The sequence below is a fragment of the Rhipicephalus sanguineus genome, chromosome 2, assembly GCF_013339695.2.
Source record: "Rhipicephalus sanguineus isolate Rsan-2018 chromosome 2, BIME_Rsan_1.4, whole genome shotgun sequence".
NCBI lineage: Eukaryota > Metazoa > Arthropoda > Arachnida > Ixodida > Ixodidae > Rhipicephalus > Rhipicephalus sanguineus.
In genome coordinates, this window is record NC_051177.1 from 34,202,471 (window position 1) to 34,217,562 (window position 15,092).

Below are 15,092 nucleotides of genomic sequence, written 5' to 3' on the forward strand. Positions count from 1 at the left end.
GGCCGCCTTTTTGTCTCCGCGCTGAGCGTCCGCTACTATCCTCGCCACCGAAACGTGGTGTTTGTTCCTCCGATAGAAATCAGACTTCTCTTTCTCCGCAACGATTTGCTGGAACAGTCTTTGACTTCTAGATCGGAGCTGTGCGACTTCAGATCGTAGTCTTGCAACTACGGATGGGCCCAGATTCACTTGGTGAGAGTTGCTCTGGTTGCTCGTTTGCGTGGAGACGCTCATACGGTGCTCTTCGTAAAGACAGCCCGACGCGTTGTAATCTGCAGGCAAGAACTGCTCCGCTTTCCGTTTCGTTTGCTGAGAACGCGGTTTTTGAGAAGCACGGGGTTTCTTAGTGGGTCGATTCGTGTTAACTTCAAATACGGTCGGCACTGTGCCAGGAAGTAGCCTTTTGATTTTGCTGTTGGGGGTGTAGTCGCTCTGTAGGAAATGCTTGCTGCAGACGACTGTGGACGCAGATTTGTCGTTTATAGTGAGATTTTCTCTCTTAATGTTCTTTTTCCACTGTTCACATAGGTCGGCATCGCACGGAAACTGGTGATACGATACGCCCGGCGTTTTCCCAGGCCGCGATCCGCAAAACGGTACACAACAATACACCATCACGAGGCTCTCTTTCGTGCGAGCGGCGGCAGGTCAGAAGTTGCCACGCGGGAACATGCAGTTGTTCTTACGTGCAGAGAACCATAGAATGTAAGTGCTGCGCTCTGAACGTCTGCGATTTTCCACTGGCTTTTTAGTCTCGTGCCTCCAGGGACCCGCAGAAAACTTACAGCCAAAGAGGCCCTGGCCCTGTTACAGCGCTAGCAGACACCATCCAATAGCAAGTCAACACTAGCCACGCTACGGTCTCTAGACAAGCCAACGCTCGCAATCATTCAGCCATATTTCACCAAAATTAGCGGTCATTTAGACAACCGAGTAGTTAAACAAACAGCGCATGTTTCTATGTGCCAGAGTGAAATTTCCGTTAGAATAAGGAAAAATAAAAACAAGTGTTTTTTCAGAGTATTTGAAATAGTAGCATGTAGCCAAGGCGTTAATGGTAGCAATATACGTCAAAATAGCGGAAGCGCAGCCCCAGTAGAGTGTACTAGAATAAAATATTCTAGTACACTCTAGCCCCAGTCACCCCAGGTCACCCCAGTTTACATCGACGGGCACTGCAAATGTGGACAATACAGTTCTAGAACACTGTAGTGGACAAGGAAAGCACGCTCCGGTCGAGGCGCTGGCCGGGCTGTTGCATGCAAACATCGGCGGTTGCAAATGAAAGCATAAAGCAATGTCGCACGTAAAGATCAGAGCTTGTTCCTTAATACTGAAAGACCACTTTGGCCCCGTTGTACAGACTGTCGGCGAAGCTCTCCTGAAAGTGTCATGGAGAAGTTTGGGGGAAATTGCAAGAGCGACCAATCTGCCACTTTCCAAGGTATATATGAACGGAACCACTGAAAGCGCGCTTGCGCGTTCTGACGCTTATCATGCTTTTGTTACGCAGATCAAGAAGTCCTTGATGGTCCTGATCCATCAAAACCTTGCGAGCTTCGAAGCTCACCCCAGGGGAACCGTCAAGTACTCCATAAACGCCGACCGCGTTTTATGTTTGGTCCGATATTCACGTTACATATACTGCACAAAAATGCTGTAAGTGCTGAACGTGACGTTCCTTGGTGTTATTAGTTTCTTGGCGCAGAATATGAAGCAATTTCCTCTCTACTTTTTCTTTTTCTTTTTTTTTTTGCAGGTACGGTGAAGCAGGTGAATTCATTGTTGAGGAAATACTTTTGAACGGCAGATTGTGTATGTCTAGTGTCCTCCAGAAAGTGTTGGAAAGACAACAAGGTTAGTTCTGCAAAGCTAACTTCGTTATTGCATCTCTCACTTTCAGTGTTTATCTGCTCGTTCCCATATTCACGTGCCTTCTCTCCAGACCATCCCAACGTTCACCCTTGAATTCAGATTTCAATGTGGCCGCAGCATGCACAACCACTAGAAAGACAGGGGTAGATGGGACATCAGTGGGAGAGGCCTTCATGTTGCAGTGGACATAAAAATGGGGTGATTATGACAATTATGATAAACGAGAAACTCCTGGTCGCAATGTTAGTCATGAACAAAGGCATGTTGCGTGTCATTTGTTCCCATATTATCCTTACTCCCCCCTCTTAACTCAAGGAATTAACGATTTCTCTGATACCCTTTTCTTGTGGCTGCCATTCACTTTATATGTTTGCCACATCACACTTATGAGGAGTATGCACATATCTAAACACATACCATATGCATGGTGAGAGTAGTTTCCCACAAGTGTTGCACCGATTTCACAAAGGCACTTTCGATCATGATTGGGCCTGATCCAGATCGAATTTCTTGATTGTGATTGGCTCCTTTATGCATGCTGCAGAAGGGAGCCAGTCACTGCTGAGAAATTTGATCATGATCAGGCTCGATCACAGTCGGAAGTGCACCATGCGACACCGTTATCACTTGACGTCAACATTCAGTGCGCTCTGCCACAGCATTCATTGCATCTGCTGCTAACATCTGTGACTCATTCAAGCTCTGTTTTGTGTCATGGTACCCATCAAATTTTTCACATACTCTGATTGTGTGATATCACCTTCTTATTGCTTTGTTTTGCCTGTACTTTAAGTCAAATCACTGTTTTCCAATTAAGGAGATGCATGGAGATTCTCCCCCATTGAAATGTGGCCACCGTAGCTGGGAGTCAAACCCGTGGCATGGTGCTTAGCACTGCAACGCCGTAGCTGCTAAGTTACCTTGGGGGGTGCTAAAAATGTTGCAGGTCAAGTTGAGAGTAGCAAGCACTGCACTTTAGCAGCTTCCACATACTGTTATTTTGTCCGTATTGTTAATCCCATATAGAAATTTCAGTGGGCCTAAAACCATTTCCATTAGAACTGTTTCGAGCGGAAGCTTATAAGGCACGAAATATGCTGAATTGACCATAATACACATTGTCTGTCATGCCCTGGAGCTCCTGGAGTTTACCTTATAACTTTGTGTTCTTACTCTAGGAGCTGGCATCGCAGAGGACGTGAAGGCGAAGTTTGTGGACCTCGTCAAGACCTCCTTCTTGTGCAGAGTTCCGTATCCCGACCCAGATGCGCCAGCCTCAAAGATACCCTCTCTCATTTTGCCTGATGATGTCATGTACAAGATTCCAGAGGTAAGCACAACTCCTTGTTGTTTGACGAGATCTAAGTTTTAAAGATGCTATTAAATTTGTCAAGTTCATTTAAATTAATACTGCTAAAGGGAATTGCCCGGTTGCAGCTGCAGTACATTATCACCCTTTTAAGAGATATGCACAATGTATCATACCACTGCTTGCATGCATCACTTTTAAACTGCAACGAAATTTCACTTTGGTTAAATTCTTTATGGGTGAGTGCTAGTATATGCCACTGGAGCAATCTTGGCACGATCACAGAGCTGGTAATGGCATATTTTCTTGTTAGCAGCCTTCAGCCGGCACCTGAAAGGACACCACCTGCACCTCACAGTTGTCACTACAACATAGGTTCAGGCGTGCCACCTCCGAGATGTTTCAACACCCTCTGACCTCGGAGGTCATACCAAGGAGTAGATTCCAGGTCACACCGTTGTCACACATCATTCATGGTGATAGGTCATGGTGTTTCTTTTTTGTTGGTGTTTTTAAACTTGTTATAACAAACAGCTACTACTTTGCTACCTTTTCGCGCACTGTCACTCACATTTCAGGCATCAAATTTCGCATGGAGACTCCTCTATATCTACACTGTCTGAAAGTAGGCTTTTTACATGGTCAAAAATTTTGTTGCTGTTGGCCTTTAAGGACGGCTCAACACACTAGTCAGCTGAATTTGCTAAAAACGAATCCTACAGAATGAAAACTTACTTATAAGCTGAAGTATGGCTGGAAATGAGTAAAGAAGATGGAAACATTTCTGAGCATTCTTGAGATATTTTTATGCGCACTACATGCGACGTGTTTCATCACTCATTGTAAATGTTTAAATTGTCTGCATTGTGCCACGGGAGGTCAGTCACTATTAACCGACGGTTCGCTATTTGTTACAAAATGCTTCAGTTATGTTGTTTAATGTTCCAAAGCAACACATGGTCTATGAGAGAGACAGTAGCAAGGACTCTGGGGCAGCTATGGCCACATGGACTTCTTTGACGGTCAACTGCCAAATGCGCAAGCTTCTTTGCATTCCACTGCCATTGGAGGGCAGCAGCAGCATCATGGAATAGAACATGTGGTCTTGCTGTTAAAAAAGCAATCCACTGTATTAGCCTGGGCAGTGCCATGGAGCATGCAGCCCAGAAACATGTCTTAGTCCACTGCAGCCCTGGCCTAATTGTTAGGGTGGCCAGCTTGGCTGCAGGAGATGGCGGGTTCATGCCCCACCGCCAGACACACACCAGTCAGACTGGTACATACAAGCAATATCTGATTGTTAAGAGGTATCTCTTCTTGTGGAAACTCCTGCTGCCGGTACTGTGTGATAGCGGCTGTTTCGGGGTGGATAGGTGAGGCGTAGCCGCATCTCTTAGTCTGTCTGTTACGCTGCATCATATAGCAAAGATTTAAAAATAAATTTGTGTCGCAGGTGCCAACATATATATGCTTATAAATATATGAACAAGAGGACGACTGAGGGACCCGATTTTTGCTGTTCACAACTGCGTAAAGTCAATAGACAATGGAGCCAGAGAAACCATAAGAAAATTACTTGTTGTTGTGATCGAAAAGGAAAAGGGTAATGAGGTGGACAAAAATCACCTGCTGCTGTTTGGAAGGTATCTAGTACCTTTTGGTGATGGCAGTCAGTAAGCCGTTAGGGTGGAGAAAAGGGGGTTGCGAGGTTCGATTTTTGTTTTCCTATGCGTTGCCTTTCGATCATTTCAACTGCAATAGTCTTGACGCCTTCAGATAGCAAAGTAGCACGCAAGTGCTTTTGGACCATTTTGCCTTTTTTCTGATCGCTGTCCAGGTCAAATTGTATCTGCTGAAGCAAAAGCTAGCGGCTGAAGCTTCTGAAGAGCCACCCGCAAAGAAAGTCAAGATGGAAGATCCCCAGGGTGACAAGCAGCCTGATGAAAAGGAGTACTGGCGTGTCAACATCGACCGTTTCGACCAGCACCTCAGGTAACACATTGCAGCAATGCAATGGTTAGTGTCTTCGCATTTCATCTTTCCTTCATCGCTTGTGCTTTACTCTTAGTGCATTTTACTATGTCTACATATGATGCGCTGAAGCTACCACAGCATTAAACTGCACTGAAAATGTAGGCCCTGCTCTTGTCCATCCGAATGTGACAAATCTGTACGTGCCCTGCACCAAAGGACATGCACTGGCTTTCAGAAATGAAGCTAACCCTTTGTGTGCTATTCATTCCACTATCAAATGGAACATCGCTTGAGCTACTGGATTTGTGGCAAATGCAGCAGTCTGACCTAGCCCAGCTAGATCATGCTGCCACCTGGATCATCATTCATGGTGGTCATGCCAACACGGTGCCTGTTTTTATTTTACACGAAATCAATGCTGAAGAATTAAAATATTTAGTGACTGATCAGTCTTTGCTGTGAAGAGGGCCTTGCGACTTCACGGTGCGGCAGCAGCAGAAGAACTTTATTCGAGACATACTCTCGGTCACTGTGCACATATGTATCCCAATTATTTTTTCGCCATTGGGCTGGTCAGCGCCAGGTAATGCGTCTATTGCAATGTAGCCAGCTGCCTTGATGGTGACGTGAGGGCCATGGTTTAATTTTTCTTGATGCTTGATAGCTTCCGTCATGTTTGTGACGTTGTGCACGCATTGAACTGAGTCAAAACAAAAGTGCTACTCGCCACAACTGCTGTGGAAAAAATCGCGTGGTTGCTGTTGATGTGATCGTCAATGATGATTTCGCGTTTGCGAAGGTACAGCCGAGGAGTGCCAGGTCATAACGAAATTGCGGTTCTCAAACCTCTGCAGACCTTCTGGGGTAGCATAGACGCATTTTCAGTCGTTCACTTTGAGAGGTACAGTCATTTTTGCAAGATGACTTGAACAACACATGCCAGCATTTGTAGGCAACAGCATTTATGACGCTGTGTTAACGAAGTGTGCTTGACGCTGTAGAGCATTTCTGATGCTGTGTTATGGAAGTGCACTTGACGATGTGCCTGGAATGCTGCCACCCGTAAATACCAGTATATCTCGTGCTAGCCTCACGAAATCTTTGCATCTCCCCTGATCATAACTATTGTAGTTAGACCTTTAACATGTGTAAATACGCTAGGTGTGTTGAACCTTCCTTCTCTTCGTCTTTGGGAATTTGGTGCTCTGAAAGCTATAATGGTTCAGTGGTCCACAGTCTGCAGCGCAAAAGCAAAATGCCCAGTAGCTTGAAAAAGGCCTTTGCACTGATTTAAGTTTTGCACTGAAACTAGTGATTTGTTATGGTGTGGCTATGTGATGTGTTCTGAGCAGCGCATCACTACTGCACTGGTATGCACTGCAGGGACCAGCTGATAGTTGAGGCCTTGTCCAAGAGAATGGGTGCAAAGGCTGGCAGTGTGGTGCGCACCATGTTGCGACTGTCGGAAACACGATGCAACCCGAAAGATGCTTTCAGCGCCCCAGTCAGTCGCAGCGAGATTCACCAGTTCCTCAAGCAGGAGACCACCGTCTCCCCACAGGTAAGACAAAATCGAAGTTGGTTTTATTCGCATGTCTCTGTTCTATGTTGAGTAATTATGTGGATAACAGTGCCGGCCTCAGACCTGACAGCCTTAAGAATACCGCACGTTTGAGTCTTTCCTGAATCTCGCTGCTTTGTGTTACCTTATTTTTGTCATGCTGTCTTGCTGTGCTATAATTGAACATGACAATCACCATAAATTGCTTAAGTCATCAAAGTGTGCCCTTGTTCATGAGCTGACGAATACAAAAAAGGAGTAAAAATGGGAACACCATTTGTCATGATTGCTCAAGTGCTGCAAACGCTGATGAGCTACATTGGGAGCAGAAAGCACGTTCGCGATTGTAATGGGTGAGGAACGAAAAAGAAGGGAAAAAAAAGGTAGCTGAGTCATCAAGACTTGTTGCGGAGTGGCTGTAAAGAACTTTTAAAAAATTTTGAACTTAAGATGTTCTTGATGATCATCTGCAATTAAGTAACAATGGGGAGCATTATTTCACATAACTTCCTGGTAGTAGCCATGCTAATGACCTATAAATTAAGGGCTCTTAATTAGATAGCTGCATCATTGTAGAGGGAAAAAACATGGCTGTGTCAGTTTTCGGAGAAAAGCATACAATCATTATGTGATTAAATACGGTGTGCGAGTTCAACATAACCATGTTCGACTGTGCTTGTTTACTAACATTTGGAAGAGCTTTTAAAGATGACTTGAACTTTCCTGGTGCAGCATGAGTACAGCGATATGTTTTCATGTGTGGCCTTTTTCATAATGGGGAAAGGTAGGTGTGCAAACACTGGTGCTTTTGTATTCAAGGCAAGTGTGTGTCCTTATTTAGGAAAATGCAAGTGCATTCCTGTTGTCCTCATCCTACCCTTGTCCGTATGTGTAGTCTGTCAAAATCCATTCTAGAAATCCCAATCGACTTGCTCTAGTTTCAGTTGCTTCAAGCAGATTACTTCTTGCAGGAGCTGGATTCCTATCTGAGCCTTGTTGCAGACGATGCTCTGGGCCTAGTGAGACGAACGGATGAACGAGGTGGCATGTATAGCGTGAACTTAGAACTTGCGCTACGTCTCCTCGCCGAGGGCGTCCTGGCATCCATAGTGCAGGACCGGTTTGGAGCTAAGAGTTGCCGCATATTTAGGTACGTTATTATTGTCGTTACTTGTTGCTTGAGAACTTCCTTCTGTTAGATGAATTTTGAAAACTGCGGCAGCTTGCATAACATTGTAGCGTGACATCGATGTAGAATGCAATGAACGCAATAAGGGAACAAATAAAGTAACAGCGCGAATGAAACAAGGATGACAAAGGAACAATAAAGTAACAGCGCTTGTCCCGTGGTCTTCGTTCCTTTGTCGTCCTTGTTTCATTCGTGCTGTTACTTTATTTGTTCTAATTATGAACCAACTAGCCCACATCAAGTTGTTACTTATTGCAATAAGGGAAGAGTGAGCAAGTAATGTGTTGCTTCAAAAATTGGGGGACCCTTAAGCTTCGCCTTTAATAGTTGAACGCGATAACAAAATCCGGCCCCTAGTGCGCACTTCAACCACTAAGTGCATACCGTAAAGACCGGAATATAGGTCGGACCGGAATATATGTCGAACCCCCCCACTTCTAACTACTGAAAATCGAAAAAATAAAGTATGTGGAATAGCTATAGTATCAGAAGGCGCGCGCCTTTACCGTGTAACAAGTGAAATTTCAAGTGGTGCACAGCGAAAATGCCATTTAATTACACATAAGTTCCACATGGCAGAAAGCCAGAAGATGGGCTCGAGATAGAGCTGTGCGAATAGCAAAATTCTGGGTGCGAAGCGAATTCGAATAATAAAGATTGCGTGCGAATCCAATCGAATAATTTCGAATAATTTTCGAATATTTCTCAAACATTTTTCGAATAATTCGAAGTGAAATTACAGAAAAAGTTGCAGAGAATCCCTAAGTATGTTCTTGTGAGATAGCAACATGAAAGTGTTTCTTTTCACGAGGTTGATGAAGCGCTGGTGAGGTCATATTTCATAGTTGTCTTTCTTATCAAAAATGAGGCAATGTAGAGGCCGAATTGTATTTATGTACATGATTTGGTGCAACCAAAGTGTTGCCGACAACACTTTACCCGTGATAGGCAGAGATGCCATTTCCTCAGCCTCTCCTCCTCTTTCAACTGCTGTGGAAGGCCAACTGATGTGGCGGACAAGGGTGTGCTCCCTTCAAATCCAGAGTTCCAAATCTGCCTCGTAGATGTCGATATATAAGAACATCTGAAATTTTGGATGCTAAAAAGCTTCAGCGTCCGATTTTTTGGACTTCATGCCCAAATTTCAGGTCCAATATAGCATTAATTGAGCCACCAACTCTGCCACATCTTTCATCTCCATATTGGAGCCAGCGTCTTCTTGAGTTAGTACATTTGCGAGCGTAGCGGAGCTTGAAAGGCAGCTTTGCCGCGAGGTGAAGCATATTCAAAATCTAGGGACCACTTCCAACTGGACTTTGTCTCTTGGCTAAGTTCGACCGTAACAGAGCTTGAAAGGCAGCTTTGCCGCAATACGAGAGTGTAATGAGGTGAAGCATATTGAAAATCTGAAGGGGTCACGTTCAACCGGACGTTGACAGCATTTGTCTTTGGGAAGTTCAAATAGTAAAATTTCAGTGCGAATCGAATCGAATGGCAAACACTATTCGAAAAATATTCGAAATTTCGAATATTCGCACACCCCTAGCTCAAGAATTATCTTCGTAAAATGTCGCAACCGTCTTGACAGCATTAATTTGAATGCACTTTGAGGTCACTGGTAGCAATCACAACGCGAGCGCGTCTCCTGGTTAAACTGTGCAACCTTCGTTTCCACCTTTGGATACGCTGCAATCTGGCACTGAAACAGTTTTCTTCTGATCGCTGCCTGTCGTCATGAGATCCTTCACCGCCCACCAGTAGCGAATGCTTCTGTGAACTCGATCTGTCCGCTGATCGTAGCCATACGGTGCCGCTGTAACCAGAGCTGCCGGCATCACAGGAAGCAACAAAGAAACAGTATCCGGCGAGATTGGAAGAGCGAGAACACCCGTGCAAACATAAACTTTCATATATTGTTTGTGACTCGTGGCTTCCGCTTGCGTTCACATGCACTAGCATCCCAACACACCTTTCACACACTTCAGACCAGATTTCTTCGTGCCTTCACGAACTCGATCACTGTTTTCTTGAACTCTACGGTGAACATTCATCGGCCACTGGTCGAGAACAAGAAAAAAAGCACCTCGGAGCCCAAATACAGTGGAACTTCGATTATACGACTTTCAGGGGACCGCGCAAAATCGTCGTATAATCTGGGCGTCGTATAATCGAAAAACCGAGAATATAGGCAGTGACGGTCATTGTTGCCCCACACCAGCGGGCACATAATGCCTAAGAAAGTCCGCGGCACAAACCTACGCTGCTCCAAGGAACGTAGATTAAATTAATTGAAAAAATTACAACCACGCATTTTATCGGAGGTGTGAATGAACCTTTATTTCTCACCTTTTAAAAAAATCTGTGATTTTCTTCTGAGAGTTTGCCCAGCCACGACGCATCAGCTTTCTTTCGATAGCTGCAACATCTGGCAGCAAGTCGCCGATCTCGTCGCGTGCGCAAGCAAACCGCCGAATGTGGTCGACGTAGCAAAACACGTCCGCGTAAGTCGGAACGGACGCGCTAGCCTCTGCAGCGTCGTCCATCTCTTCCTCGTCGGAAGTTCCCGGAGTGTCGGGACGCACAGTTTCGATAATGTCATCCAGCGACACTTCACTGCACACTGCAACGTCGTCATCGGCACCAACATAGTCCGCGAAAGATCCAGGCAGCTCCAGGCTGCCGAACTCTGGTTCGTCGTCAACAGGCACTGCAGCTTCACTGGTAGAACAAGCACCACTTCTATTAAAGCCGCAGTGCCTGAAGGAGTTGGCGATGGTTTCTGGCGTGACTGCGTCCCGCGCACTAGCAATGTAGTGCATTGTATCAAGCACAGAAAGCTTCTTATCCAACTGCTTGCGTTCCATGCCCGCCAGCCGATGCTGCACCAGAAACTTCCAATATTTCTGTTTCATGCACTTGATGATGCCAGCGTCAAGTGGCTGCAGCTGGCTAGTGCAATTGGGGGGCAGAAATACAACTTTCACATTTCTCAAATGCGACATATTTGATGGATGGCATGGCACATCGTCAAGCAGAAGAAGGATCTTTCTGTTCTTAGCCCGCATTTTGGAGTCCAGCTGCTGCAGATATGTAGAAAACATAGCAGCCGTCATCCAGGCTTTCCGGTTGAACGTGTACTGGCACGGCAGCCTTTTCAAATTCTTGAAGCATCGCGGCTTCTCAAACTTGCCGATCACGAGGGCAGGAAGCTTTTCAGAGCCGTCTTCATTAGCGCAAAGCAATACAGTAAGACGCTCTTTGCTTCGCTTACCCCCGTGACAGCTCTCTCCTTTGAATGCCAATGTCTGTTCTGGCTGCATATTATAAAATAATCCAGTTTCGTCCGCGTTGAACACGTCGGACGGCTTGTATTCCCGTATCAATTCTGGCAGCAATGCAGTCCACTTTTCTACAGTGTCGGAGCTGACTGACGCGCTCTCTCCACAGCAGCAGCTGTACACAACTCCACTGCGTTTTTTAAAGCGATCCAACCAGCCATTGGAGGCTTTAAAGTCGTCAATGCCGCAGCGCAATGCAACTGTCTCAGCCTTCTCCTTCAAAATTGCGCCATCCACGGCAATTCCTGAACTGCGGGCCTGACGCAACCACTCAACGAGGGCCTTCTCCATGGCAGCATATTTGCCATCTGTCGCGGCCTTCCTGTCCAGGCCGAACTTTGCCGCATTTAATAGGATGCTGTCCTTCTTCGCGAGGATCGTTTTCAGCGACGACGCGGGGATGTTCAGGTCGCGGGCAATGTGCTGGCCTTTGTTGCTCTGTTCCGCTTCTCCGCCTCCTCGATTATGCCAAGCTTTTCTCCGAGCGTCAGCGGTTTTCGGTTCCGCGACATTGTGAGACGCAGCACTCGCAACCAAGAATTCGAAAGCTCCCTCGCACACCAATGTCTGAACACAGAAAATTTTGCACGTGGACACAGCAGCTGCGGCGCAGCACAACCAACCGATGAGGCAAACACGTGAAGGAATGGCTGAATGGCAGCACGGCAGTAGGCCTATTCGATTTGCAAGCTTCGACCAATCGCGAGCGGCTAAAACGCCCCAGCCCTCTGGTAGCTAGACAGCGGTGAGTTCCGGTTCCCGCGGCTGTCGCAAACGTTGGCTCAACAATTGCCGTTCAACACGCTCGAAATTATCTGCCATGTTATCTGCTCACAACGGTCACTACAAAACCACCCTAAAGAAGAGAGAGAAAAAAAAAGGCGACAACGGAAGTGCGCAGTGCAATGCGACAAAACGAATGCGCTCCGGCTGGCTCCGGCCAACGTTGGCTCTGGCTAGCTATTGCCGACCGCGTGTCGAAAAATTGAAGAGGCCCTGTGGTGGCAGCGCGGATACGAACTCGGTTTCTCGGTTTCCCGACTTTTTTCGCCCGGCCGCAGTGTGCTTGCGTGCCAGCTCGCGTCATCGTAGGTCTTTTTTTTTCTCGGACAGTCCAGCGAAGCGTCGTACGAGGCGGGGCCGGCGTAAAATTGCGTCGTACAATTGATGTTTTTTAATACATTATTTCTATGGGGGTTTTGCCGGGACCAAGCCAATTCGTCGTAAAACGTGGGTCGTCGCAGGACCGGGGGACGTATAATCGAAGTTCCACTGTAGATTCACACAACAAAAACGCAAAATGAGATCGTCAACAGCACAAGGCTGGTGGTAAACAAAGCGACGCTGATGATTGAAATGGTGGCGGTTGACTTCAGTTTCCCATAGTGGCCAGACTTGCGAAGTTTTTCTGCCAATGACCACTATATAAGACAAGGATTGACATTTTAGGGCTGTTTTTTGAAAAAAAATTCGACCTATATTCTGTTTTTTACGGTACTTATTAATGTGTGTTGTTACACGCACGCGCAAGCGCGACGTATCTATAGTAATGGTACAGGTTTTCGATCTACAGTCGAACCTCGATATATCGAACGGCACGGCGATCGCGAAATAGTTCGATATATCCAGAATTCGATATAAAAAATCACGTAAAAAATGCGTCAAGAACTTGTGGAAAACAACCAACGAATCAATCGTGGTGCAGTAAATACTCACTTGAAGATTCAAACAAAGTATTTATTGTGTTGGCTTAAAATACTGAAAAAGAGTAGCCTGCTTTTTGTTGGCAATGGCGTGTTTGACGACTGCGTCCTCAACATAGTCCAGGCAATCCACAAGTGAAAGGCCGGTGCCTTCAATCGCGCTGCAGTGGCGGCGCGCAAGGGCCAAAGCGGCTACGACCTCAGCTGATATCGGGAGCGGGGCACCATCAGCGCTTGCGGGATCCACCTTGGCAGCGTCTTCATTCGGCTGCTCAGCGGTAGCTTCGGCGACGATCTTTACATCCGTTAGCTCCGCCGTTGTACCAGTGCTGTCGTCACCTCCAGCGAAGTCTTCGATGCACATGCTTTGCGGCTCCGCACCAACAAAGCTCTCCAGCTTGCTCCACGTTTTGGCAAGCTCGCTTTCTTCATCTGCGCATGCCAACCCAGCTTCCTCGGATTCTTCCACTGATGCTTCGTCAGTGCGTCCACCGAAGCCCGCATGCCGAAAGCAGTTGGCTATCGTCGACTGCTTGACGTTTTCCCACGACGCCTTGATCATTTGGATGGCGCCCAAAAGATCGATCTTCAGATCTTGGCCCTTCCGGAGTCTTACAAGCAAAATGTCGATCAGCCGACGCTTGTAGATAGACTTAAATGTGCGGATAATGGCCTGGTCCAACGGTTGGAGCTTCGAAGTGGTGTTGGGCGGCAGAAATACCACTTCGATGTTGCTCAGCTGGGCATCGGTGTGGTGTGCCGTGCAGTTATCGACGATAAGGCATACCTTCCGTCCCTGACGCACCAGGTCCGAATCTCACGCCTTCAGCCACTTGAGGAAAATATCCCTCGTCATCCACGACTTCTTATTTCAGGCATAAGTCACCGGAATATTGGGGCAGTTCCGCATGCACCTCAGGGTTTTAAATTTGCCAATTACAAGTGGCCGCAGCTTCGTGCTCCCATCGATATTGGCAGCCAATAGGACCGTCACACGGGCCTTGCCTTGCTTGCCCCCGTGGCACTTGTCCCCCCGAGTGTCCAGCGTTTGCCGCGAAAGCATTTGCCAGAACAGGCCCATCTCGTCAGCATTAAAGATTTGGCTCGGCTCATACTTGGCGAGAACTTTGGGCCACTCATGATCAAGCCACTTCTGAATTTCTTCATCATTGGCGTCCTCACTCTCTCCCGACACAGTCTTCCCGACAATGTTGAAACGAGTCTTAAAACGTTGTAGCCAACCGCTACCTGCACTGAAATTCTCGACGCCGAGAATGAATGCAAAGTTCTTTGCCTTCTGTTGCAACATCGGCCCTGATACAGGAATATTTCGGGCCCTTGCGTCCATGAACCACTTGTGGAGAGACTTCTCAACACCTTCAAAAGCAGCTTTGCGTACACGCCGCACGCCCGAGTGCTGACTCTTCTCGGCCTTGGCCTTTATGTCGGCTTTGTTTTTGAGCAGAGTACTCAATGTGCTCCTTGGTATGCCTAACCCGTCCGCGACGCTCGACTTCTTCTCACCATTCTCAACGCGCTGGATTGCTTCCAGTTTTGCTGCAAAAGTCAGGGTCGTCCGTTTCTTCTCGTCTGCAGCCATCGCTACACACACCACAACGCGCGGCAGGCCTAACACACGAGCACAACAACGACCGATGCGACGGATGCCTGGCGATGTACTATCAAGGAGGAGCTGGTGCAACAAGTGCAGTGCGTCGTTGCTGCAAGGCTGCGGCGTGCGTATGTCGCTACGTTCAAGTGGAGCACTCGGCGCCATCGATGTGTGCAGCAGTCGTAAACGCCCACCGCGCTACCGCTATTTTCGAGAGTTGCGGGAAAGCTCGCCGCCTGTCAACGGAGCACGGCGGGAAAGCTCGCCGCCTGTCAACGGAGCGCGGGCGGTTTGGGGTGGCCGAGTTCGATATATCCATTATACATCAAACTTCGTTCGAAATAAAAAATTAAAAATGCATGCGATTTCCCACGTGATATAGGAACCGTTCGATATAGGCAATAATTCGATATGTCCGTGTTCGATATATCGAGGTTTGACTGTATTTAACCGCACTTTTATAACAACTTCATGAAAATATTGTACAGTGATGTCACATGGTCCTGTATTATGAACTGCGCGTAGGCGTGA

At 46.9% G+C, this 15,092-nt stretch overlaps 1 protein-coding gene across 2 annotated transcripts in view; it reads left to right on the plus strand.

Moving 5' to 3' along the window:
- Positions 1–1,192: 1,192 nt before the first annotated feature.
- Positions 1,193–15,092, plus strand: part of LOC119382693 (DNA-directed RNA polymerase III subunit RPC3) — a 37,950-nt gene continuing 24,050 nt past the window's right edge. Inside the window, exons 1-7 of one of the 2 annotated variants that reach the window (XM_037650505.2) lie at positions 1,193–1,444; positions 1,514–1,659; positions 1,760–1,857; positions 3,054–3,205; positions 5,022–5,176; positions 6,542–6,719; positions 7,691–7,869. In XM_037650505.2, the coding sequence (XP_037506433.1) occupies positions 1,298–1,444; positions 1,514–1,659; positions 1,760–1,857; positions 3,054–3,205; positions 5,022–5,176; positions 6,542–6,719; positions 7,691–7,869 (1,055 nt within the window). In that variant the 5' untranslated portion in view covers positions 1,193–1,297. The remainder of the gene's footprint in view (positions 1,445–1,513; positions 1,660–1,759; positions 1,858–3,053; positions 3,206–5,021; positions 5,177–6,541; positions 6,720–7,690; positions 7,870–15,092) is intronic. The other variant, XM_037650506.2, reaches the window with a different exon arrangement.